The 26,299-nt window shown below is 37.5% G+C and overlaps 1 protein-coding gene across 1 annotated transcript; it reads left to right on the top strand.

Moving 5' to 3' along the window:
• Positions 1-12,457: 12,457 nt before the first annotated feature.
• On the top strand, positions 12,458-25,214 carry sybl1 (synaptobrevin-like 1). Its single transcript, XM_079892262.1, has 8 exons — positions 12,458-12,687; positions 13,976-14,146; positions 14,234-14,291; positions 14,367-14,504; positions 21,089-21,179; positions 21,260-21,327; positions 21,419-21,511; positions 24,828-25,214. The coding sequence occupies exons 2-8, from the start codon at positions 14,001-14,003 to the stop codon at positions 24,894-24,896; spliced, it is 663 nt and encodes a 220-aa protein (XP_079748388.1). The 5' UTR covers positions 12,458-12,687; positions 13,976-14,000; the 3' UTR covers positions 24,897-25,214.
• The last annotated feature ends 1,085 nt before the right edge of the window (positions 25,215-26,299 follow it).

Below are 26,299 nucleotides of genomic sequence, written 5' to 3'. Positions count from 1 at the left end.
GACAAATATGTTTAAAAAAAAATTACTGTAATTCACCCTAAGTATTTTTTCGTGTTCCAAAGGGTGTAGTCACTAGTGCTTTCCTAGTGACCAGACTGACTTACTACAGGTGAAATTTTGACAATACCTCCCTTACTGTACAATTATCAAACATGTTTATGTACTGAGCATATTATTACATATGTTTATTACATATGTTTATGAAATAAACTGTAAATCACCTATAGTGTTTTTTTATATATCCCAAAGGTTGTAGTACTTTCCTAGTGAAAGCACTGACTTACTACAGGTGAAATTTTGACAAAAAGTCCCTTACTGTACCTACAGTTGACAAATATGTTTTTAAAAAAATTACTGTAATTCACCCTAAGTATTTTTTCGTGTTCCAAAGGGTGTAGTGCTATCCTACGGACCAGACTGACTTACTACAGGTGAAATTTTGACAAAAAGTCCCTTACTGTACCTACAGTTGACAAATATGTTTTTTAAAAAATTACTGTAATTCACCCTAAGTATTTTTTCGTGTTCCAAAGGGTGTAGTGCTATCCTATGGACCAGACTGACTTACTACAGGTGAAATTTTGACAAAAAGTCCCTTACTGTACCTACAGTTGACAAATATGTTTTAAAAAAAATTACTGTAATTCGCCCTAAGTATTTTTTCGTGTTCCAAAGGGTGTAGTGCTTTCCTAGTGACCAGACTGACTTACTACAGGTGACATTTTGACAAAAAGTCCCTTACTGTACCTACATGTAACGATCACCAGCTGGAGCTGCCCTTGTGAGCCACCAGAGGGCAGTCCACATCAGACTATCATATTCACTCACTAACTACATTTCCCATAACTCACTGCCCGGACTCATCATCACTTATCACTGATCACATTCACCTGTACCTCATTCACTGATTGCATTCACCCGTCTCATCATCCTGTTAGTCTGTCTATATATACCTTGTTCATTCATTCACTCACCGCGAAGTCTTGTTAAGTGTTACACTGCCATTCTGAGCGTTTCCCTGGTTGTCTTTTTTCTTGTTTTTGGATATCTTGCCTCTGGTCCCTGGATTACTCTCTTGCCTCTGGTCCCTGGATTACTCTCTTGCCTCTGGTCCCTGCCTGTTTTTTTTTTTGTTTGTTTCTTTGTTTTGGACTGCTTTCCTGTGTATGACCCTAGCCTGTATGTTGGATTACGCCTCTGGATTGCCCCACAAAATAAAGCTGCATTTGGATCTCCTACTTCGTGTCTCTGAGCAGTACGTGACACTACAGTTGACAAATATGTTTTTAAAAAATTACTGTAATTCACCCTAAGTATTTTTTCGTGTTCCAAAGGCTGTAGTGTTTTCCTACAGACCAGACTGACTTACTACAGGTGAAATTTTGACAAAAAGTCCCTTACTGGAGCTACAGTTGACAAATATGTTTTTTTTTTTTAATTAATGTAATTCACCCTAAGTATTTTTTCGTGTTCCAAAGGGTGTAGTGCTATACTACGGACCAGACTGACTTACTACAGGTGAAATTTTGACAAAAAGTCCCTTACTGTACCTACAGTTGACAAATATGTTTTTAAAAAAATTACTGTAATTCACCCTAAATATTTTTTCATGTTCCAAAGGGTGTAGTGCTTTCCTAGCGACCAAACTGACTTACTACAGGTGAAATTTTGACAATACCTAATAATACTGTTTTACATAATAATATAATACTGTAATTTTTTGTTTGTTTGTACATTGTAGTAGTTGTAGTACATTAATAGGGGCTACATTATTATTAACAGTAGTGACTGAACCTGTACGCATTGGTGCAGCAAATCTGACAGATAATGAACAGCAAGATCATGGAGGCATTCAAGGTAATGTACAGTGCACTGTTTTATTTCTATTATCTTTATAATTGTTCATGGAATACCACTGGGATTACACATAAAAGTTGTAATTAATTCCTCGTGGTTAAAGTAATATTTCAATTTCACCTCTTCAAAATTTTGCTGTTGTTGATCCTCTCTTGGTTTAAGTTGTTCTTATATTATCATAAACCCTTTAACTGATTGTACTTTACAATATTTTCGTTTAGTGAAGTGACGTAAAAGTTTAAGTAAAACAAATGTGTGTGTTTGAATACAATTTTTTCAAATGTTTTCAGTCAGGACTACTTTGGGTAAACAAAAATATTTAAGCAATTGAACATGTTATTTAATATTTATTCAATGAATTATGTAATTGGTTAACACACATAACTATAACTGTTGGTTTGTTACATAATTAATCCTTGTCATGTTTACCAATGTGAACAGTGCCAAAGATGGTACCCAATGTATGCTGCATTGGACTATCACCAGACAAGCTACCTGGAAAAGATGCCCAATGGTTGTGCTCACTGTGTACCTTAAACAGTGGAACATCATTGAAGAATATCTGCTGAAACTTCTGCTTTATTGTCCTTGTTTCAATATGGATTACCACTGTATATCTGTATTTTGGGACTTACAGTTAAAGACCCAAGGACCAGATAGGATTTATTAAGACCAGGCATTAGAAGTGCAGTCAATTTAAGTTAAGAGTCAGAATTATAATAAATTAAAGGAAATTTTACTGAAGATAGTTTGCAGAAGTCAGGCAGAAGTCAGCTTCAAGAATCACAAGGAGTGATTACTCCAGTGATCAAAAGTAGGCTGCTTCCCCTTACATTTACAAAAATCACAGCAATTATACCCTTCACCAAGGTCTAAGCTTTGTCATTGCTTCAGGTTGAATGATTCTGATTGTCTAATAAATAATCACACTTTTTCTACACATAGATAGACTGAAGCATACAGTGGTGGTCAAAATTGATGGCACCCCTGATAAATATGATAAAAAATGGCTGTAAAAAATAAATCTGCATTGTTTATCCTTTTGATCTTTCATTAAAAAAATTCACAAAAATCTAACCTTTCATTGAAGTAAAAGAATTGAAATTGGGGGGTAAATCACATTATGAAATAAATGTTTTTCTCCAAAACACGCTGGCCATAATCGTAGGCACCCCTAGAATTTTTTTATGAGAAAAATATCTCTGAAGTATATTCCCATTAATATTTACATTTTTAAGCACACCAGGGTGACTAGGAATATGAAATTGTCCAGCTATGGCTTCTTGTTTCACAGGAGTTTAAATATGAGGAAACACAAAGGCCAAATTCCCTTAATCATCCATCACAATGAGTAAAACCAAAGAATATAGTTCTCATGTGCAGCAAAAGATTGTTGAGTGTCACAAAATAGAAAGTGGCTGTAAGAAAATATCTAAAGCTCTTAACGCATTATAGTCCGTCACGTCTATTGCGATCTCAAAATTCCGGCCAGTTGATAATACCTAGAATGTCAAAATCGACTGCTGGCGGTAGATCCTTTTCCTATTTAGCACCAAAACTCTGGAACAGTCTTCCTACCATTGTCCGGGAAGCAGACACACTCTGTCAGTTCAAAGCCAGATTAAAGACACATCTCTTTGACCTAGCTTTCACATAATACATTATAGACTTCTATAATTGAATGTTAGGCTGCATATAGTAGGTCAGCCGGAACCGGGAACACTTCCCAAAAATCCTGATGTACTCGTTACATCATGAGAAGAATGGCATCTACGCTAATTTTAGTGTCTGTGTTTATTCCGAGGTTTTCCTGCAGCCTGCCGGATCCAGGCCGTATCCAGATCTGACGAAGGACCTTCGCCTGGACCGATGACAACGCAGTGCTGAAGTGCCAACTAGTCTCTCCCTATGGAGGATCCCACTACCACTCTACAGATAAGGCGTTGTCGGGAAAATTCGTCTCGCGTTCCTACCCCAAAGCAACAAATAAAATAAAATTCTTTATCAAAATTTATAAGGAAAGACAAGTATTTTGTTTAGGCTTGGCTTGTAGGGAATTCCAAACCTGCGTATATTCAAACGCACATAACTATAGAACCCGTTCTAAATGCTCATGTGACCGCCATCAGCGTTTCTCACAGGTTCGCGTTTAAAGTCTGTGTAGAGAGAATGGTGTCGTCTTAGCGGCCCCTAATTTAATAACAAATGATCATTGCGACGGAAGCAAATCAATCAAAACTAACTTTAGATGGAAATAACTTAACTCTGCTGTAAAGCCGAAACAATCTCTGTTACCTTAAATTATACGCTTATCTCTGTAAAGCTGCTTTGAGACAATCTACATTGTTAAAAGCGCTATATAAATGAAGATGACTTGACTTGACTTGACTTGACTTGACTTGAAATGAAAATCCCCATTTTGACCATCAGGGCAATAATTAAGAAGTTATAATCAACTAAAGATGTTACGAATCTGCCAGGAAGAGGACGTGTGTCTATATTGTCTTAATGGATGGTGAGGAGGATGGTTTGAGTGGCCAAAGACTCTCCAAGGATAACAGATGGAGAATTGCAGAGATTAGTTGAGTCTTGGGGGTCAGAAAGCTTAAAAAAAAAAAAAAAAATCAAACCACCCCTACATCCCCACATGTTGTTTGGGAGGGTTTCAAGAAAAATCCTCGTCGCTCTTCCAAAAATAAACTCCAGCATATTCAGTTGTCAGACACGACTGGAACTTCAAAAGGGACCGGATTCTATTGTCAGATAAAACGAAAAAAATGGCTTTTTGGCAGCAAACCCAGCAGATGTGTTTGGTGCAAACAGGGATGAAGAGTACCCCATGCCTACGGTTAAATATACTGCTGGATCTTATATGTTGTGGGCCTATTTATTTGCTGGAGGTCCTGGACATCTTGTTCAGATACATGGTATTATGGATTCTAGCAAATACAAACAGATAAAAAATCTAAACCTGACGCCTCTGCTAGAAATCTTATAATGGGCCGTGGTTGGATCTTCCATCCGGACAACGGTCCAAAACAAACATCAAAATCAACACAAAAATGTGTTAGGGAGCACAAAATGAAGCTTCTGCCATGAGCGTCCCAGTTCCCTGACCTGATGAGTGGAGTGAACTGAAGAGAAGCAGCACCAACATGGATCTGGGAATCTGAAGGATCTGGAGAGATTCTGTATGGAGGAATGGTCTCTGATCTCTTGTCAGGTGTTCTCCAAACTCATCAGGCATTATAGAATAAAACTCAGATCTGTTATCTTGGCAAAAGGAGGTTGCAAAAAGTATTTAATAACAGGGTGCCAACAATTATGGCCAGCGTGTTTTGGAGAAAAACATTTTTTTTATAATGTAATTTACCCCCCACTTTCAATTCTTTTACTTCAATGAAAGGTTAGATTTTTGTGCATTTTTTAAATGAAAGATCAAAAGAATAAACAATGCAGATTTATTTTTTACAGCCATTTTTTATCATATTTATCAGGGGTGCCATCAATTTTGACCACCACTGTATCTCCATCAATTATGCGGCTGACATTCGGACCCTGAATTTAGGCACGTCGTGACCTTCCACACTTGTAGTGATTGTAATGATTAGTTATTGGACCAATTTTTGAGTCTGTAGGACCAACTCTATAGCGCCACCACCAGTTCAAAAATTCCACATTAAAAGGGTTATAGCTTTTGAACCCTTTGATGTAGATGTGAATGTAAATAGATGTAAAATGAAACTCAGTACACCTGATTCCACTCATTATGGTAATCACAATCAATATCTTACAATAAGACTCTGCCCATTACATTAGTGGCCATTTTGAAAAGTACAGTATTACATTTTTTGTGCTACTCCTCCTTCAAATTTTGTTCAATTTTTACGAAAATTGGCTCAGATGATTTTTGGACCGAGCCACACAGAAGTGATTGAACAGATTTTTGATTTTTGCTACCGTTCCCGATATATTTTTCTCCAAATTTGACCTGTATTTGTTGCCTTATGGTAGATAGCTTAGCATGCTAATTGGTTAGCATGAACCATGAACCATTCCGGTTGTGGGTTTGAATGCTGTGTGGCACATTCCCAGATCGCAAGAGATATTGTGGCCTTAAGTGGTGGAAAAGTTGCTTCTGTTCCAGACATGGTGCCTATATGTGAACGAAGTCGATAAATACAACATGCAGCAAATTTATACAAAAATTATTCATTTTGAATTGCTTCTCACTTGAACTATTGGACCTTCTTCATCTTGCCAAAAACACAACTTCCCAGTGGCGCAATGATATGAGTGACAGGTATCTGACCCAGAGATAATGGGTTCAAGCCCCACATGGCATGATTTTTAAAAATTGTGTGTAATGTTGTGTCATGTCGATTCCTTTATTATTCAACGTTGTACTAATCTTTCTTCCTCTTGGATTAAAGTATGTCTTGTTCATTCTATGTTCATTCTCATCTGAACTTCTGTTCATTTTGAGTTCATTTTCACATATACTTCTAAACCAGCTCTTTTTTTCTTCAATTTCGGCTGTTTTTACTCTTCCTGCTCTTGCTGCTGCTTCAGGGGCTTGGCCCCGTATCGCTGCTTGCAGCTATATTTCCACTTGTTCCTTAACCTGTAACCAAGAATACTAACACACACAGACACAGTTTCTTCAAGATTGGATTTGGTGAGGAGGAGAGTCTTCTCAAAACATTAAGATAACATGTTCTTTCTCTCAAGGAGAGGATACTTTAAATCTAACTGTAAAGTAAAGACTTTAACTAAGAAATGGTCTCTCAACTATAGGTTTCAATGACTCCTGAGACCATTGCTATCAGGGTAGCCTAGAAAAGCAGATGGATGTAGTGACACCTGTTAAAGAAATCCATATTTCATCTCTGGAAGCCGGGCTAAATGAGCAAGCACTGTTACTGCATTCCTGGCATGGGCAAGACCCTTATACGTTACACCTCAGATATCAAATACAGACATTTAAAAGATACATGAAATAACATTTTCGATAATCACACTGGTAATTTCTATAACAAAGTAAAATCTAGAGAAATCTAGCCTAGAGAAGTCAATCAACTCATTTGATATTTAGAAGGAAAACTATTGATTAATACCTTGATTATAATCACTCATTAGATATACACTCACCTAAAGGATTATTAGGAACACCATACTAATACTGTGTTTGACCCCCTTTCGCCTTCAGAACTGCCTTAATTCTACGTGGCATTGATTCAACAAGGTGCTGAAAGCATTCTTTAGAAATGTTGGCCCATATTGATAGGATAGCATCTTGCAGTTGATGGAGATTTGTGGGATGCACATCCAGGGCACGAAGCTCCCATTCCATCACATCCCAAAGATGCTCTATTGGGTTGAGATCTGGTGACTGTGGGGGCCATTTTAGTACAGTGAACTCATTGTCATGTTCAAGAAACCAATTTGAAATTATTCGAGCTTTGTGACATGGTGCATTATCCTGCTGGAAGTAGCCATCAAAGGATGGATACATGGTGGTCATAAAGGGATGGACATGGTCAGAAACAATGCTCAGGTAGGCCGTGGCATTTAAACGATGCCCAATTGGCACTAAGGGGCCTAAAGTGTGCCAAGAAAACATCCCCCACACCATTACACCACCACCACCAGCCTGCACAGTGGTAACAAGGCATGATGGATCCATGTTCTCATTCTGTTTACGCCAAATTCTGACTCTACCATCTGAATGTCTCAACAGAAATCGAGACTCATCAGACCAGGCAACATATTTCCAGTCTTCAACTTTCCAATTTTGGTGAGCTCGTGCAAATTGTAGTCTCTTTTTCCTATTTGTAGTGGAGATGAGTGGTACCCGGTGGGGTCTTCTGCTGTTGTAGCCCATCCGCCTCAAGGTTGTGCATGTTGTGGCTTCACAAATGCTTTGCTGCATACCTCGGTTGTAACGAGTGGTTATTTCAGTCAAAGTTGCTCTTCTATCAGCTTGAATCAGTCGGCCCATTCTCCTCTGACCTCTAGCATCAACAAGGCATTTTCGCCCACAGGACTGCCGCATACTGGATGTTTTTCCCTTTTCACACCATTCTTTGTAAACCCTAGACATGGTTGTGCGTGACTGAGCAGATTGTGAAATACTCAGACCGGCCCGTCTGGCACCAACAACCATGTCACGCTCAAAATGGCTTAACCCCCTGAGGTCGACTATCGCGCCGGCGCGATAGGCTCATTTTTTTCCGTATGAGTGCAAAAAAAAAAAAAAAAAAAATTATTAATTTTTATCTTATATGCTTGTGTTATACATCAATCGATCCTGTTTAGTGTGTATTTTTTTGTGTATGCTCATAATAAAAACAAAGTGTTGTGCTTTTCGCCAAATAAAGAAAAATAAACATGATGCGAGTTCTGCCTACTCTCCGTCAGTGAAGTCAATTCTGAAACGCGTCCGAAAATTAACTGTAACTCAGCGAATACTCAGTCAAACAGGCATACAGTCACACAGGCATGAAGCTTGAATTCTCTTCTTTCAAATGAAGTAATTTTTATAAAAAACAAATATTCACAGTTTATATAATATGTATGTAAAGAGAGAGATGTCAGTCGTTCTCATCTCAGCTAATTAAGTTTTAATGTGACTCCGCCTACGGAGACCGCGCTATTCAAACGCAAATGTGAGGCGATCCATACAAACCTGTGAAACGCCCACATCAGCTGGAAAAGGCCGGTGAAACACTGGATGCGTGGCGTTGTCTCAGCTGCGTGGCGTGTCCGTTTTTATTTCGGCTCCCATGTTAACAGTTTAGAGTTTGCATACTGCCTGTGTGAGACGCGCGTCTCAGGCGCGGCACGAGCCGCGTGGAAAACGCGTGCATTCTAGAAATAGAACCGACGCCTATTTTTCACGCGACACGCAAGCGTCTTGGAAGCGTTTCCATGCAAAATTGAATAGGAAAATCTGTTTATTTGTCATTTTGACACGAATACATATTAATAAATGTCCTTTTGATGTTTAAAAGTGTCTAGGTTTTGACATAAATGCAAATATAAATGTAATTTTTCAAAATATGATCGATTTTCAAATACTGCTGTATTGAATGAACAGCTTTTAGCAAACTCTATTGCTATACTGAGATGAGGAATATATACTGTATGTGTTTTGTCAAAAATAAAGTCATCAACTAACTAATGAATCCTTTACTTTGAAATACGTATGATAAAATGTATACTTTAGTTTTGAAAGACGTTGACTAGTTTTGAAAAGATTATAAAGTATGTATGTGTGTGTGTGTATATATGAAGAGTTCAGATGCAAAAGCCTCTAAATGCCATCTGAATTTTTCTCCTAGAATGATCATTTTTATGAAGCTTGTATATTTAAGTTAGCTATAGTTAGCTATAGCTATATATGTGAACTACTACATATGCATGATGCTGTTGGAGCGTTTACGCCCCATCCGCATATTGGCTTTCCAAACTAAAAGTGTTTCACAAAACTAAAATCAATGTATCGTTTTTTTGTGAATGATTAGGCAGGATGATTTTCATATCATTTTGAAGAAAAAACACTAGGCGATGAAATCCATTAGTCAAAAGTCTTATTGCCACATATTTAGTATGTGTTTTGTGGCCTTATTTCAGAAACTTTAATTTTTAGTTTTTTCGATAACCATGCATAAACATTATTCTCTCAAAAATGAAAACATGTACATACATATGGCTCACATATTATGGAAGTCCTGTTTGTGCTATATAGAGTGAATTTACACCTTTGCCATTAATATGTTTATAAGCAACTGAAAAAAGCACAAATGTCAGGGCATGTCAGAACATCTCAAGGACCCCAAAAACACCCCAGACCCCAGAGGGTTAAATCACCTTTCTTTCCCATTCTGACATTCAGTTTGGAGTTCAGGAGATTGTCTTGACCAGGACCACACCCCTAAATGCATTGAAGCAACTGCCATGTGATTGGTTGATTAGATAATTGCATTAATGAGAAATTGAACAGGTGTTCCTAATAATCCTTTAGGTGAGTGTACATTGAAGCAGCAGTGTGTTCCAGAATCCACTTCTTCAGGACTTCATAACAAAAACTTAACTTGAATCATTACAATAAGGGTGTTGCTTATTTATAACGCTGAAAATATGATTAACCTAAAATATCTGCATTTTTTTAATCAATGAAAGAATTGTGTTGTACAAGGAACAGCAGTTCTAATACATACTTTTACCTAATACATTTATCAAAGTTAATTGAGTAGAGTGATCACTAGGAACATACTATAACCATTGGAACATGAAAAAAGGAGAAATTACAGTATTTTTTTAATAATAATATGTTTGTACTATACTTACAGTAAGGTATTGGCAATATTTAACATGTAGTAAGTCAGTCTGATCACTATGAAAGTACTACAACTTTTGGAATATATAAAAAACACTATAGGTGAATTACAGTTTATTACTTAAACATATGTAATAAACAAATGCAATAATATGTTTATTACATAAATATATTTTATAATTGTACAGTAAGGGAGGAATTGTCAAAATTTCACCTGTAGTAAGTCAGTGTGGTCACTAGGAAAGCACTACAGCCTTTGGAACATGAAAAAATACTTTAGGTTAATTACTGTAATTTTTTCTTAAACTTATTTGTTTATAGTACGTACAGTAAAGGAGGTATTGTCAAAATTGTACGTGTAGTAAGTCAGTGTGGTCACTACGAAAGCACTACAGCCTTTGGAACTGGAAAAAATACTTTAGGTGAATTACTGTAATTTTTTCTTAAACTTATTTGTTTATTGTACGTACAGTAAAGGAGGTATTGTCAAAATTCCACCTGTAGTAAGTCAGTGTGGTCACTAGGAAAGCACTACAGCCTTTGGAACATGAAAAAATACTTTAGGTGAATTACTGTAATTTTTTCTTAAACTTATTTGTTTATTGTACGTACAGTAAATGAGGTATTGTCAAAATTGTATGTGTAGTAAGTCAGTGTGGTCACTAGGAAAGCACTACAGCCTTTGGAACTGGAAAAAATACTTTAGGTGAATTACTGTAATTTTTTAAAATTAATATTTGTATACTGAACGTACAGTAAGGGAGGTATTGTCAAAATTCCACCTGTAGTAAGTCAGTCTGGTCAGAACATACTACAACCTTTGGAACATGAAAAAAATCCCTTTGGTGAATTACTGTAACTTTTACATAAAACATTTTTGCGTACTGTATGTACAGTAGCCTACACAAAAGTACACTAAAGCAGTCTAGGTGAATACGCAGCAAATATCAAACCTGAAACTATTTTTACCCTGGTTGGCAATTTGTTTTTTTTGTTTTTTTTTACTTGACTATGTTCATGGTGCTGTCCACGTATGTGGTCCTGAAGGTCCTACATGATCAAGTCTGCAACTTGGGTAAAGTTGGTTTTATATTTTCATATTTGCAGAGTTCCGTGTTCAATATCTCGTGAGCTGAATATTGTTACTACACAAATAACATTGTTTTAATATTTAAATCTTCCTCTAAACGAACTTTCCTTCGGGTTTGCACTTTGCAGATGGTCCCTTCTTAGAAGCCTGCGCATAGAGATCAATGTATTTTGTCCAGTGCGAAGGAAAGATCGTTTTGAGGAAAATTATGTTGTAGCTTCTGGTGTTTTATCTGTAGTTATATGTGATAGGTGTTTTGTGTAGCAACAACGTTTAGTTCACGAGTTATTGAACGCGGAAGTCCGCGAATGTGCGAATATGCGAATATAAAACCAACTTTACCTAAGTCCTTTATCGTACCTTTTGCATATTCAGTGCGTGCATATAATTATTATGCAAATTGATTTTCTGATCATATTTTTTTCAAAGATCAACTTGCATAATAATTATGCACACAGTGTACTTAGCCTACCTGGACTCCATTCACTTACCTACTCTACTATGCAATTAAGAGGTTTGACAAGATACTTAGCCTGCAGATGGTCATCAGGTTATCAGCTGTGTATATGTCACAAACACATCACCCTAACTGTGTAACAGTACACAACCTATTTTCCCACTATGTAAATATTGGTAGGCCTTAGTACTTTTTTAAATTTTCCTTCTGACAGGACAAAGTAGTTAAATATGTCCCCATAGGTTACCTCTGGCCACTTCTTCATATTGTCTCCCCAAGTTAACAATGACGATGGATGGGACATGAGACCACTGATCGTCGTATGAAGTTTTCTCCGTGCTCCCAATTTAAAACATTTATGGCATGAACGTTATTTGTCATTTCACTAAAGTTATATTGATAGCTATAAACAATCTTCTAACTACTGAACTAGCTACCGGATGTGCCGTGTCAGTTTAGCGGAAGTTGGATGACCAAATGCTGGGGAGCAAAGTATTAAAGGTGGCAATAAGGTGAATAGAAAAAAATACTATGGAAGTCAGTTGGGCCCATCAACTGTTTGGTTACCGACATTCTTCAAAATATCTTCTTTGGTGTTCAGCAGAAGAAAGAAATTCATACAGGTTTGGAACACCTTGAGGGTGAGTACATGATGACAGAGCTTGTTTCTTTTTGGGTGAGCTATACCTTTAAAGAACCCTGTCGCGCGTGTGTGACGCAACGCGGAAATCTTTTCGTGGTCGCACGTTTGTGACCTATCGCGGAAAACAGTGACGTTTGTTCATTTCTGTATTTACATAGACTGCTGTTATTTTTAATAGTATCATTTGTTTATGATTTCAACCATGTTTGTCAGGCAATGAAAGTACTGTTTATGGCCACTTCCGTTTAAAGACATCAAAGAGCGGAGCGCGAGCGGCTGTTTGATCATCAAAAAATCAGGTAACTTAGACAAAAGATGATCGATTGGGTTGATCATGTCATCAGATCATCTTATCTAATCCACAGTCATTTCCTCATATATCTCATGCTGGAAATGGTATTTTATGATTTCTCATCGTTTTGATTTCCTAATAAGCAGCCCGATGATTGACGGCAGCTCTCAGTGTAGTTCGGTTACTAACTTAAGCTGATGAAAAAAGGAAACACTTTTACGCATGTCATTAACTATGTCAGATAGATTTTAAGTCAGATAAACTAAAAGCTCACGAAGGCAGATGTTACACATATGTTGTATATGGTTAATGTAATGTAACAATAAATGAAACCGCACTGTAATGCTCTCGAATGAATTCCTATTGCACTAGTACAAATGTCAAAACACATCTAGAATGAACTAAGTTAGTCTTTCCATCACGAAGACAGGCTTGAACAGTAAAATATGATTCTATGTAAACACGGGGGGGGGGGGGGGGAACAAAGATCCTATGAAAAACACATAGGCGTTTTATAATAAAATTCAAGCGCCAGAGAGACACTTTTATAATGATTTAATAATGAAATAGATAAATCAAACAAATAAAATAGTTTTACAGTTGAAAACATACACTGAAGTAGTTTGGCATAATGTTTTATTAGCAATCAAGTCTCTTTATTTTCTCTGTATTTTTCGTTTAGTATTCACAATGTCATTCTTTTGAATTATGATTATTGTCAAGTCCTGCATGAATTCAGTTTCTATGTATTTTATGTCTTACATGAAGATTTGAACATCAGCTTTTCTATTCAACCACTGATGTACTCAAGCATGCGATTGACTGAGCAAAATTGGACATTTTCACATAAATTTGACATTTAAGTGGATGTATAATAAGTATATCCCAAAATGGTATAATTATTTGGTTAGTCTTGTGGTGACGAACTCATCTTTTGTTGCCATCAGCCACCATGGATTCAAAATAATGATTTTTCACCCAAAGGCCACAAATGTACAGCAATGATCATATTTAACCTACAAAATTTTTTAAGGAAAATAAAAATACATTTTGGAGGAATTTTGCATTCAAAATCCACGTGCCTCTTCAGACCAAGTGGGCACAGCACTTGACAGGAGGTGACCAAAAATTCCCACTGGCATAATGGGCTTGTCTGTTATTGGTCCTTTGATGCTGACACATAATTCACCAAAAATACGGAGGTATACCCTCTCAGAAATGTGCTCTGCCTTTTTCACGTCTACAGTATATACCGTGTGAATTGTCTCACATGTGTTTGTTTGTGAACCGTGCAGTGTTGGATCAGGTTTATCTGCGGTGATGGCTATCCTGTTTGCGGTGGTGGCTCGAGGATCGACCGTTTTGGCTAAACACGCGTGCTTCACTGGCAACTTTCTGGAGGTGACGGAACAGATTCTGGCCAAAATCCCATCGGAAAACAACAAACTCACGTATTCTCACGGCAGGTGCGACTGACATCGTGCTGCTCGGCTGTGAATGTTTAGTGACGTTTGTCTGTTCTGATGTTCTGATGCGCTTCTGTTGTTTTCCAGCTATCTCTTCCACTACATCTGCCACGAGAGGATCGTCTATCTGTGCATCACTGATGACGTAAGTGTGTCAGCCTCGTGAGCTCTGTTTCTCTGCGGCTCCGCTCACACACTGAGCTGTCCGTCTCTCTTGCAGGAGTTTGAGCGCTCCCGTGCGTTCGGCTTCCTCAATGAGGTGAAGAAGAGATTTCAGACCACCTACGGCTCGCGAGCTCAGACCGCGCTGCCCTACGCCATGAACAGTGAGTTTTCCAGCACGCTGGCTGCACAAATGGTACGTGCGTCTGCCGTATTTGTAAACGCAATTTCCTGTTCAGACTCTTTTATGTTTGTCTCTGTGGTAAGACACAAAATGAGGTTTAGCTGATCAACAGTGTTGCCAAACTCTTCCCTCTGAAAACCCTCAAAAGTCTCAGTACTTCACAAAAACATCCTACATGTACTGTAGTAAACCGATAAACAGAGCCATACTGGTGCATTAGCTGAGGATGTAACTGTACAGTTCGAAAACTGTTACCTCTAATGTAATTTCTTAGCATAAAGAATGAATTTGCAGGATTTTGCGAAAAGCTTTCGTCGCCATTCTCATGGTGATCTGAAGTACGCGGCTTACTCAGCTGTGAAAGGCTGGGTCTGTTGATGGTGTTGCCTTGGAGTTTCAAAGCAAATGAAAAAATCTTGGTGTCATATTTGATGCCACGCTGTCATTTGAGCCTTTTGTGCTGAATACGGTTAAGACATCCTTTTTTCACCTCAGAAATATAGCACGTTTACGTCCTGTGTTGTCCTTCTCAGTTGCTGAGAGGTTGATAAACTCTTTCATCTTTTCTCCTGTTGAGTACTGTAATGGTCTTCTAGCTGGGGTATCTAAATCCTCAATTGACAAACTTCAGTATTTACAAAATTCGGCTGCTGGACTTCTGTCTGGGGTCAGGGCTCGTGATTATATTACCCCTGTGTTACAAACCTTTTGAGTCTAGGGAGAAGAAGGCGTGCAACATCAAACACGTGTACTGGAAAACATCTCAAACAAACCAGTCTAATTTAGGTAAAGTGATCATTTATTACAGTGAGAAACGAGATGAAAAGAATACCCCAAGATACTTATTTACATAAATGTACAACTTATATACAAATCATAACCAAGGAAAAGGTTCACAAAAGAAAAGAACTAGACTGTGCCAAATCAAAGAAAGAACCAAAACCAAAACCAATCTTAGGCACATGTATATCATGTGATATCTCACCTGTTCTTTTCTCTTCCCTGTTTAATAACAGGTTTAACAACCAGATCAGAAAGAACGGCAAAATACTCACAGAGAAATGATGGCCCCAATGAGCCTCTAGTTACCAAGTTCTCAAAGAACACTCAAACATTAAAATAGTACAGGGCAAAACATGCATCACAGAAAGATCAAGCGAAAGTGTGCTCTAGCGTGCAAATCCCACACAGGTGCGTTCTTTATAGGACGCAACGCACTGGCTCCCTGTCAGGTACCGTATTGATTTTAAAATCCTTATGTTAGCATATAAGGCTTTGCATAATTTGTCTCCTCAGTACTTGACTGATCTATTAATGTCTTACACACCACGTCGTAATCTGCGTTCCTCTCAGAGTGGTCTCTCGGTTGTTCCCAAGACACGGCTTCGTTCTAGGGGTGATCGAGCATTTTCTTCCTGTGCTCCTAAGCTTTGGAATTCTCTCCCGACTGACATCAGGGAAGCAAATACATTAGTGACTTTTAAAGCTCTTCTCAAAACATTCTATTTTAGGATTGCTTTTACTTGATTATTAATTTGTTTATTGTGGTATTTAAAGTGTGTTGTTTTCTCTGTTGTTTCTCTGTTTGCCGCTGTTAAAGCGCTTTGAGAAAGCAGCTTTTAAAGGTGCTATATGAAATAGATTTATTATTATTACTCAGAAAGCCTGCTCTTGATTTTATCTGGATGCTATCGAAATGATCAAATGTGCAGCAAAACTTGCCAAATTTATTTAAATAAATTTTATTTTAATTCTAGGTTTTCCATTTCCTGCATTCTCTTTTAATGGTTTATTTAAAAATGAATCACCAAAAAAAAAACAAGTTTAATCAATTGAGTTTATTAAAGCATTATCATTGTAATAATTTATTAAAATCTGAACAATAAAAGGGCCCTATGAAATCTGTTTTATTTTTATTTTGAACAGCATAATAACAACTGAACCTCCATGAAACATCAGCCATTTTAAACAATGGCACTTCAAAATTACAACTAAAATGTTTTTGCAACCATGTATAAATGAAAATGCATATTTTTTTCATATTAAAGGGACCTTCGAGAATCGGTATGAGCTGCCGGTGGTGCTTGGACTTCATGCGTTATGTTGTGTTTTTATGAAAAAGACTGTAAAATGGAATAATGAGGTTCAAGGTTAAGGAAACACTAAAGATGTTTTTCTCTGTTTAACAACTTTAACTTACCATAGTGAAAGATAATTTCTCTTTTTGATCACGTTTTCTTGCTTGGCTGGTTGTTGGTGTCATGAACAATAATCATTTTTCTGCATTCACTCAAACTGATTTGCTAAAATAAAAACGTACACCGTGAAGGGAATTGCTGCTAGCAAACAGCCAACAGAGGATTCTGCACGTCTTAAAGCCTTTCGTGAAGGGCTATGTTCGCAAATCAAGCAATGATTTGTACAAAAATAATGATTAATTTTCAATTTAGAGTTTGAACGTATGGTCTGTCATATTCAGGGTGGGCATACGCAGAATCCCTTTAAAAGTAGCTGGTCACACGGCATATATCTGCGTGTACCCTAGACCAGTGGTTCTCAACTGGTTTGGGATCCATGGGACCCACATTTTCCCATTAGGAATTTGGAATTTGAACCAAGCAAAATTATTTCTCAAAAATTGCAAACACAAACAAGTACCTTCCCACTTTACTTACAACATATATATAAACTGTAAGAATATTACTAACACTGGATAAAGCTGTTGAATAGCAGTCCCAAATGAGCTTTTGTTAATGCAATAAAGTTAGTAAGTTGGTATGAGCCACAGTCATCAAAATATAGAAAGCACAAAGTTAAAATAGTGGTATTTTGGGTTAAAGGGGACCTATCATAAAAATCCACCCTCTTTTTTTATTTATTTTTTACGCATTTTTTTTTTATCCCCAGAAATGAGAAGCAGTGACTGAAAAATACTCTGTTCCAGATTTCCCCTTACTGTGATGTCACAGTACAAGCCCCGCCCATGACTGGTGACGATCTGCCCAATTAGCATAGATCCCGCCCTGAGTGAGCCTCACATAGTCCGCCATGTTTATATCCTCGTTATATAGCACCTATTGATATAATGTCAGCGCCACAGAAACATTATAGATGTTCTGTTGTACCAATCAGCATAAGTCTCCATAGACTCCCGGTACTGAGGACACAGTGGATGAAGTTTATTTATGAAGGAAATGTGCCAAAGAAATTAGGTAAATTCTTATGTTTGTGCAAATCACTTTACGCCAGACTGCTTCGCAAACAGCATCAGTTCAATTTATAGATGACCATGACAGAACATGCTAGTCGATTGAATCAATTCCAGGTGCAGACTAAAAGTTGTAACTCCATTATTGCCCGACTCTGGTTCAAACATGTGAGGCTGAACTCCACTACTGACAATTTCGGACATTTTGGCTGCGGGAGATTCTCCAGTTTTGTTGTTGCCGGAGAATCCGAAGCACCAGCTGTTTACACACACAAAAACTGTGTATTTTTGCTCGCACCCAAATAGGGGCAAATTTGACATGCTATAATAAATGATCTCTGGGGTATTTTGAGTTGAAACTTCACAGACACTTGATTATACTATTTCTTGTAAAAGGGGGGATTATATGTAACCATAGTAAATACACAATACTAACATGAACTGTTAATAAAATATATTCATCCTTGATGTCCATACAACATCCTGATGAATAGGATGAACATAATTCGTTACATTACATTTATTTACATTACAATTACATTGCATGCCGCAACATCATACCGGCATGCAAACCCGCGACGTACCAGCTACATAATATATTGATACTTTTTGGTAATTTCATGACTTAGTAATTGACAACGTAACTAAGACGTTGCATGTTCGTAATTTTGCTTTTTATATATAGTGAATTGATATACAGCGTGCGCAGTATAATGTCTGACAAGAGAGGAAAGTTTGTTTTTCTGAGGTGAGAGACTTTTTATTTTGTAACAAGTTACGAAAAATAACATTAGAATAATGATACTGACATATAGCCAGACATCATCTCATCTCATCTGAGCGCAAATACTGAATCAGTACAATGCATTTTTCTCAGGCAATCTGAGTCTGACAGAGACAACAACTTTGTCATGGTCGTCTTTCAAAATAAAGGTTTCGCATCAGAAAAACATTTAGAATTACGTTTTTTTTTTTTTTATGGTTGTTGTTTCTTCGACTATACACTCTCCACGACCAGCTCAAAAAGGTCTTGCAACCCACCAGTTGAGAAACCCTCTTCTGAACTACACGACTGTGGATATGGATCATGTAGGTTTAGGATTAAGGGGCCTGTGATGGTGTTGAGCTTTAGCTTAGATCTTATTCAATACTTTTCACATGACTGTGTTGAGTAATAATTAGAGAAAAGTGTATCCTATGAACAAAATTCCAAGTATGCATTTAGCAGACACTTTGAATTTTCAGTAAACAAAAGAAACCTGGAGTAACATGGCTTCAGTGACACTGATATACAGTAGAAACAAAGTGACTCTTCAGCCACAATCACAAGAAAATTGAGGAAATTACAGCTTTTGCTACAACATACGCTCATTCCTATTTATCAAACTCTCCGCCAGAACATCCTTTAGTGTGTAGGTACCGTAAATGTCTTTCTCAAAGGCACAATGGTGTGTCAAATGTCTTTGCTAATCCGTTTGTTTCCGGGTCTAAGCACTTTTTCAGATCCCAAATGCAAACGGTGCTAATATAAAAAATATATAAAAAAGTGTGCTGTAAAAAAATCATGATCATAACCTTTATCTCCGTAGTGAAATCTCAGTTGGCCATACAGTGGTTTAAATTAAAATATTGGTGTTCAAGGATGCCATGAGCTATAGTGTACACTGTGTGTTTGGAAAAGCTTAGTTCAGTGTGTGCTGTAAACAGACTGTTGAGATGGTATTCTCAGAGTTGAGCTGCACAATTTGGCCAAAATATTTTAGTGTATAATACTCTTATCAATCATATATTGTGATTGTGCAATGATAAACATTTCATTTCATACAAAAAAACATGTACCCCCGGTTTCACAGACAAGGCTTAAGCTAGTCCAGACTAAAATGCATGTTTGAGCTGTTCTGAAAGCCACTTGCACTGACATATCTTAAAATATGTCACTGCCATTGTTTAATCTCAAGATGCACACCAGTAATGTTTTTGCCTTTTCTGAGGCATGTTTATAAAAGCTACTTAAATGTTCTAATTGAAATAAGGCCTAATCCTGGTTTAGTATAAGTCCTGTCTGTGAAACCGGGCCCTAATCTTTAGCTTTTTATAATCAGTTGCAAATTTTGCAAATCAAATTTACTTACATTTTGTATTGAGCAGCTGATCATTAGTGTCTAAGCACAGCCAACAAACCTACAGTATGTACATTTGATCCAGTAGTCAATTTCCTGCATTATAAATGCAGAGTTTGTGAGAATGATTAAAACAAAACCTGCAATCCCATGCTATATTTTGGGTATCAAATGTTATTTTACCTGACATGTACAGGCGGAAAAGACAGTATCATTCATTTAATAGTCTCGCACAGAAAGACTTTGACTAGTCATACTGCAGAACCCACTCAGTGAACCGACTTAACCCCGGGTTATCATCTCTCTAAACCTCGCTTTTAACCCTGGGTAGAGGAACGTTTCACACTTGTAAAGCAGGGTTATCACACTTTTTACCCTTGGTGCCAAGCGTGTGCAGTGTAAAAAGATAGATGTTAGAATAATGTTAGAATAGCTATGTTTCCATCCACCTATTTTTATGCTCGTTTTGGGATATCGCATCAAAAACTGATGGATGGAAATGCCAAGATGCGCATAAATGCAAAAAATGTGCATTTAAAACTTATGCGCTCGTTTGAGTCAGATACATTTTTTTATCCGATAAGAAAACATGCGCATAAATTACGATGGAACACATTTAGCGAATAAACCAGCGGACCGTTCTCGTTGCACAGAATCTGAAATGCTGTTTTGGTTGTTCTGAAATACCCAAACAAAGTCTGTCGTCAAAATGGTTCGGTATAATTCCCTCCCAGATCGCCCTTACACGACCACGTTCCCACAGCAGCATCTGCCTCCGAAAGCAAGATAACACGTTCATTGCATTTCGTCTGCACTCTCTGAAACAGTAGTCATTTAAAGAAGTCACAGAAATTATTATATACTGTACAGTGACTTCTCCTACTTTTCTTAGTGATATTTAGCACTAGTTTATCAGGAAATTTGTTTTTGTTCTCTTCGATTTGCTGGATGGAAACGGTGCTTTATTCGCAAATGTTTTAATATTACAATTTTGCGCATTAGTTAAATTTGCAACTTTGAATAGAAACCAAGCTAATGTTATGACTAGATGCTTAGAAACAGACAGCCAATCACGTACCTCATATTTACATGCTTTGGATAGTCAGGGAAACACTGTGTGTTGCTCCTAAAAATAAATTGTGTCATCATTTACTCATCCTCATGTCATTCTATGCATTTCAAAATAATTCTCATTTTTGAGTAGCTATGCCCAGAACAATATTTTTTTGCCACATATTGACATGCATGTGTTTTGCTGTTATTGTTAGAAACATCACTCAGATCCCAAAGGCTCAGACAGACTGACGGAAACTCAGATGCACGTAGATGACTTGAAAGGCATTATGGTCCGGAACATTGGTGAGACTGAGTCACTTTGATCACTTTTATTAATGTCAGTGAACGTTTGAGTGAATGTGTGCTGTATTGTGCCACTGTAGATCTCGTAGCTCAGAGAGGAGAGCGGCTCGAACTGCTCATCGATAAAACCGAGAACTTGATGGATTCTGTGAGTTTTGGTTTTATGTCCTGTTTGAAACATATTTGTTTATGTCACTGTATAATGTGTATGCTGATGAATATTTCTCTTGTATGTGCAGTCTGTCACCTTTAAAACAACAAGCCGTAACCTGGCCCACGCCATGTGTATGAAGAACATGAAGTTAACAGTCATTGTCGTAATAGTTGTGCTGGTAAGTTCTGGAGCGGACTGTAGGTTTATTGTCAGAAACTCAAGAGCGACACAGCAATAACTATATAGTCAGATTTACTAAACCCTCTTTTGGCGTTGAAAAACTAATGTCAGGATTTACTAAAGACATGAGTGTAAAATTAGCACTGAAAAGGCGTGGACACAGTTATTTTTGCGGCTGACCTTATTGCATATGCATTTGTAGGAGTTTCCCTTTCAGGCGCAACATTTATGGGAGGAGAATATTTAAATTAATCATGCAAGGTGATTTGCCAAGGTTTGCGCTCGTCTGTTTTTTACGCCATTATTTACCGCACCAAAAAAGCATGTCTTAAACCGGACGGTAGTTTGCGCTGCTCTTGGTAACTTGTTTTGGTCATTATGGAAATGATCTGGCTGCGTCTGTGTTCTTTAATTTGATATTGTCAGTAGATCACGAGCAGAACTTTACACTCCCGTCTGTGCTTTTATGGAGTTGCGCTCTTAAAGGGGGGGTGAAATGCTCATTTTCACTCAATCTCCTGTTAATCTTGAGTACCTATAGAGTAATATTGCATCCTTCATATCTCCAAAAAGTATTTTGTTTTATTAAATTTTTAACAGAAAGATAGGCTGTACCGAGTCTTTCCGGAAAAAACCGAGCGGCTGGGGGCGGGCCGTGTGGGCGAAGCTTAGCTGTGCTAACGCGCCAAGCTAGTGACAACACACAGAGACATTTGTTCAACAAACAGTTTTACTCACCATCCGGTTCCAACGCACGACCGCGAATTTTTATCATTGTGACTGCTCGATCCTTAAGCATTAGACGATCTGCAAATCCGTAGATCTGGGCTTTGTTTATAAAACAATCATCGTCGAAATGCAGGGAACAACAGTCTTTACACAACTCCGTTTATGCTCAGGAAAACAAACTCCATCCACGGGTTCCTTAACGCTGGGTTCTTTGGGAATCTGTGCAGGGTTGTCTTGCCCTGGCAACCAAAAACACACTTCTTTGGTGACATTGACTTCCCAAAAGCCGGGCAGGGCGCTTTGATGGCGAACTGCTTTCACTCTCTTGCTCTGGTCTACGAGTGCGCGCGCGGCCGCGATCTTACTGGAGAAGTGCCCTTAGGACCCATATAAGGAAATTCCGCCCTATCTTACGTAAGACAGAGCCATACTCGAAAAAAACTTTCCGAAACTTGTGACAAACCGGAAGGAGTATTTTTGGAACAAAAATACTCCTTCAAACGTACAACTTAGTTTTTGAAACTTTGTCCATGTTTAGCATGGGAATCCAACTCTTTACCAGTGTAAAAAACTCAGTATGCATGAAATAGCATTTCACCCCCCCTTTAAGCTAATTTGCCCTTTTTAGTAAATCTGGTCCTATATCTCAATCTGTATGTTTTTTTCTTCTGAAATTGTGTAGAAGACATTTAAACCAAATTAATTCCAAAATGTTTAATGCAATAAAACAGAATAAAAATCAAGTTCAAAATAATCAAGACATGTTCTCCACACTGTTTCACTAAATCAGGGGTTGGCAAGTTCTGTCCTGAAGAGTTTAGCTCCAACCCTAATCAAGCACACCTGAACAAGCTAATCAATGTCTTCAAGGGGCTGTTTACACAACACCATTTTCAACTAAAATCGTAAAACCTTTTAATGCGTTTTGGCTGTTTTCGTTTACACGACAACAGCGTTTTGGGTGCCTGAAGATGATGACGTCATGCACATGCATGTTACGTGTTCAGTCTATAGTGTTTCATCGCCATCTACTGGCCTGGCAGCAGAATACAGCGTTTTCAGTCGTTTTCGCGGATCCGTGTGAATGAACGTGGGTCTGTACGTGGAAAACTCAAAGGAAAAACATCTTTATATCGTTGTCGTGTAAACGTACCCTGAGGCTACAGGCAGGTGAGTGTTTTTTCAGCTAAACTCTGCAGGACAGCGGCTCTCTAGGACCGAACTTGCCTACCCCTGCACTAAATGAACCTCAGAAAGACTCATATGTAATGATACTTCTGTCAACATTTTTCACTTTTTCTTCTGCCACTGATTGGCCAGACGATAGTCCTGCCCCAAATACATGCCAGTGTTTGAGCTGTTGTTCTGATCTTACTCTGTCATGCTGGTCAAGTTACGCAAGAACAGCAACGTTTTAATGTTGCCAGGAAGCTGCATTCTCGTTTTAATGGACAGAGACGACTATAAGCAAGCTAAGCTAAGTAAGCTTTTAGCGAATATCTGTGGAATCATTCGTGCCACTTTTTGACATCCTGTGGTGAACATTTTGTAACGTTTATTAATAAAATGCTTTAACTGCATGTGAAGAGGCCAGACGGGGGGAGACCGGGGACAGTTGCAACATGGGGATGGTTGCTTGCAACATGTCATTTTTCTCTGATCAGAAACAAGCTAGAGTGATGACACTCATACTGCACATGCACAGTTAGACCCTCCCCCCAACAAGAAGACAATAGACATATTCAACATGCTGCTGCATTTATTGAACAAAACTTGTTTTGGAGGTATGAAAGTAATTTTTTGGCATACTGTCCTGACATTTTGTATGAATTAATCAAAACTTACTTAGTTTGAATTATTGTTTTGTTTACTTCTAAGTGACATGGTTAGCATGTGTCAGAGTCAGTGTGTCTAGCAGGCGTATGATGTTCTGTCATGGCTGATAGGGTTGGGGACGATTGCAACAAGTTATAAATTGCATGTTTAATAAAAGTTTGTTGCATTGCAAATTGTTCAATTCTTCCTGTCTGACACTGAAATATGGAGGGACTGAATAGCATCTGTAACACCTGAACACTGAATCTATGTAGGCCTATGTTCTACACATGAACAAACAAAACTCAATAACTGTTATTTGATAAATATGACTAAATAAATAAATTATAGGCTACAACAATATTATTGAAATAAATAATACTATAATATTATAGTAGGCCTAAAACAGTTAATATTTTCAGAATTCTATGCTCATTGAGACAAAAAGCTTAAGTTAATTAGTGAAATTTAAGGTATTTTTAACATGTTGCATGTCTCCTGGGTCGGGGTCAGTTGCAACATCTGGCTTCTTCCATTCAAATAAATACTGTGAACGATATGTCATATATAATCATCTTTAAATGGTATGGGTTGATGCAATGCAAGCAGACAGATGCAAGTTTAATATATACAAATTTGGTTGGTCTAGTCCAAATAGTCTCTGAGTAACTGAGAGAAATGCAAAAAGTGTTGCAACTGTCCCCGGTTTCCCCTACAGTAGACGGTGATCTAGTAAATGATGTTCTTCTGGTTTTGTCTTGTCGTCTCAGGTTGTGCTGTATGTTATCGTGACGGCTGCCTGTGGAGGACTCAGCTGGCCCAGCTGTCGGAAGCAGTAGTAGAAACCTTTACTCATTCTCCCAACTCACCTCAGAGACTTACAAACACAGGACAGCACTAAACTCCGGCAGTGTTTCCTGTACGCTTACAAACGATACATCATTGTCTTTTCCCGTTGATGTTAATCATCTAGTTTTGATTCTTTGAGTTCTTTTCACAGTGTTTTAGTGCAGTTCGTGAAGATGGGGAGTTTAAAGGAGTAGTCCACCTATAAATGAAAATTCTGTTGTCATTATTTTTTCTGCGAAACACGGGAGGTGTTAATTCACGCTGCTCATCATCATCACTATACTACGAAAATAGAAGGGGATTTATTTTGTTAACTTAAAAAAAAGAAAGTGCCATAAAAGTTGTCTATAATACTCATGCACTGCAGTGTTTTCTAAAGCCATATAATCGCTTTGTGTGAGGACCAAAATTGATCTTCCCCTTCATCGTGTGCTTAATTCTCATTTGCTGTTGCATCTTGAAGATTCTTCACATCCCAGTCTGTCATTTTACATGCGGGGCACATCTAAAGGCACCCTTTTGGTGGTTTTTTTTTTTTTTTTTTTTGGTATCATTATTTAAGTGCAAATTATATTTGATAACTTAAGTATTGAAGTACAGTTGGGTTTGTTCCTCACACAAAGCTGTTGTATGGTGTGCGTGTGTTATGGACTACCTTTGTGATACACCAGTTATATGATCTTATTTTATCTTATTTTTGCAAGGCAGTGTAAATTATCTGCTAAACATTTCTATTTTCTGTGTTTCATGGAAGAAAGTAAGATGAATAGAAAATGAGTCAAATCTATTTAGGGTAACGGTGAGTTTTATTTTTTATGGTTAACCCCATTCATGTCTTGAAGGAGAAAAGCATAACTGTGATGAAATAGAAATTCGTGATTTTTAACAATGACTTGGCACATCTGTTTGATCTTTGCTTTAATTAGATTTTGATATATGCTGCTTACAATATCAGGATTTGTATGTTAATCTTTCACATTTATTGTTATCATACTGAAGGGAACTCCACGGTTTCTTACTCTTACCAAGTTCATATTCTACAGACTTAACTAATGTCATTCACCAAGATGACTTGTGTTTGATTGATTGAGTAGCATATTTGTTTTTAAAGTCATCTGTATTAAATAGTATTTGTGTGTGATATTGTTCATGCAGCACAGAACTCTAATTCACAACTTACATGTTTTTGGGTGAATTTCACAAAACCTGTCAATAACATGTTTCACCCCAAGATTAAATAAAGAGGAAACTATATTGTTGCATAAAGAAAATGAAGATGATATTAAGACCATTATTATTATTTTGCATCATGACATTTTCTTAAAATTACCACAAGAAAAAAAAAAAAAAAAGCTTCCACTACTCACATAAAATACAACAGCTACACAAGAGT

This window comes from Squalius cephalus (genome assembly GCF_949319135.1).
Source record: "Squalius cephalus genome assembly, chromosome: 14".
In the NCBI taxonomy this organism is placed as follows: Eukaryota; Metazoa; Chordata; class Actinopteri; order Cypriniformes; family Leuciscidae; genus Squalius; species Squalius cephalus.
This window is presented reverse-complemented; position numbering and strand designations above follow the sequence as displayed.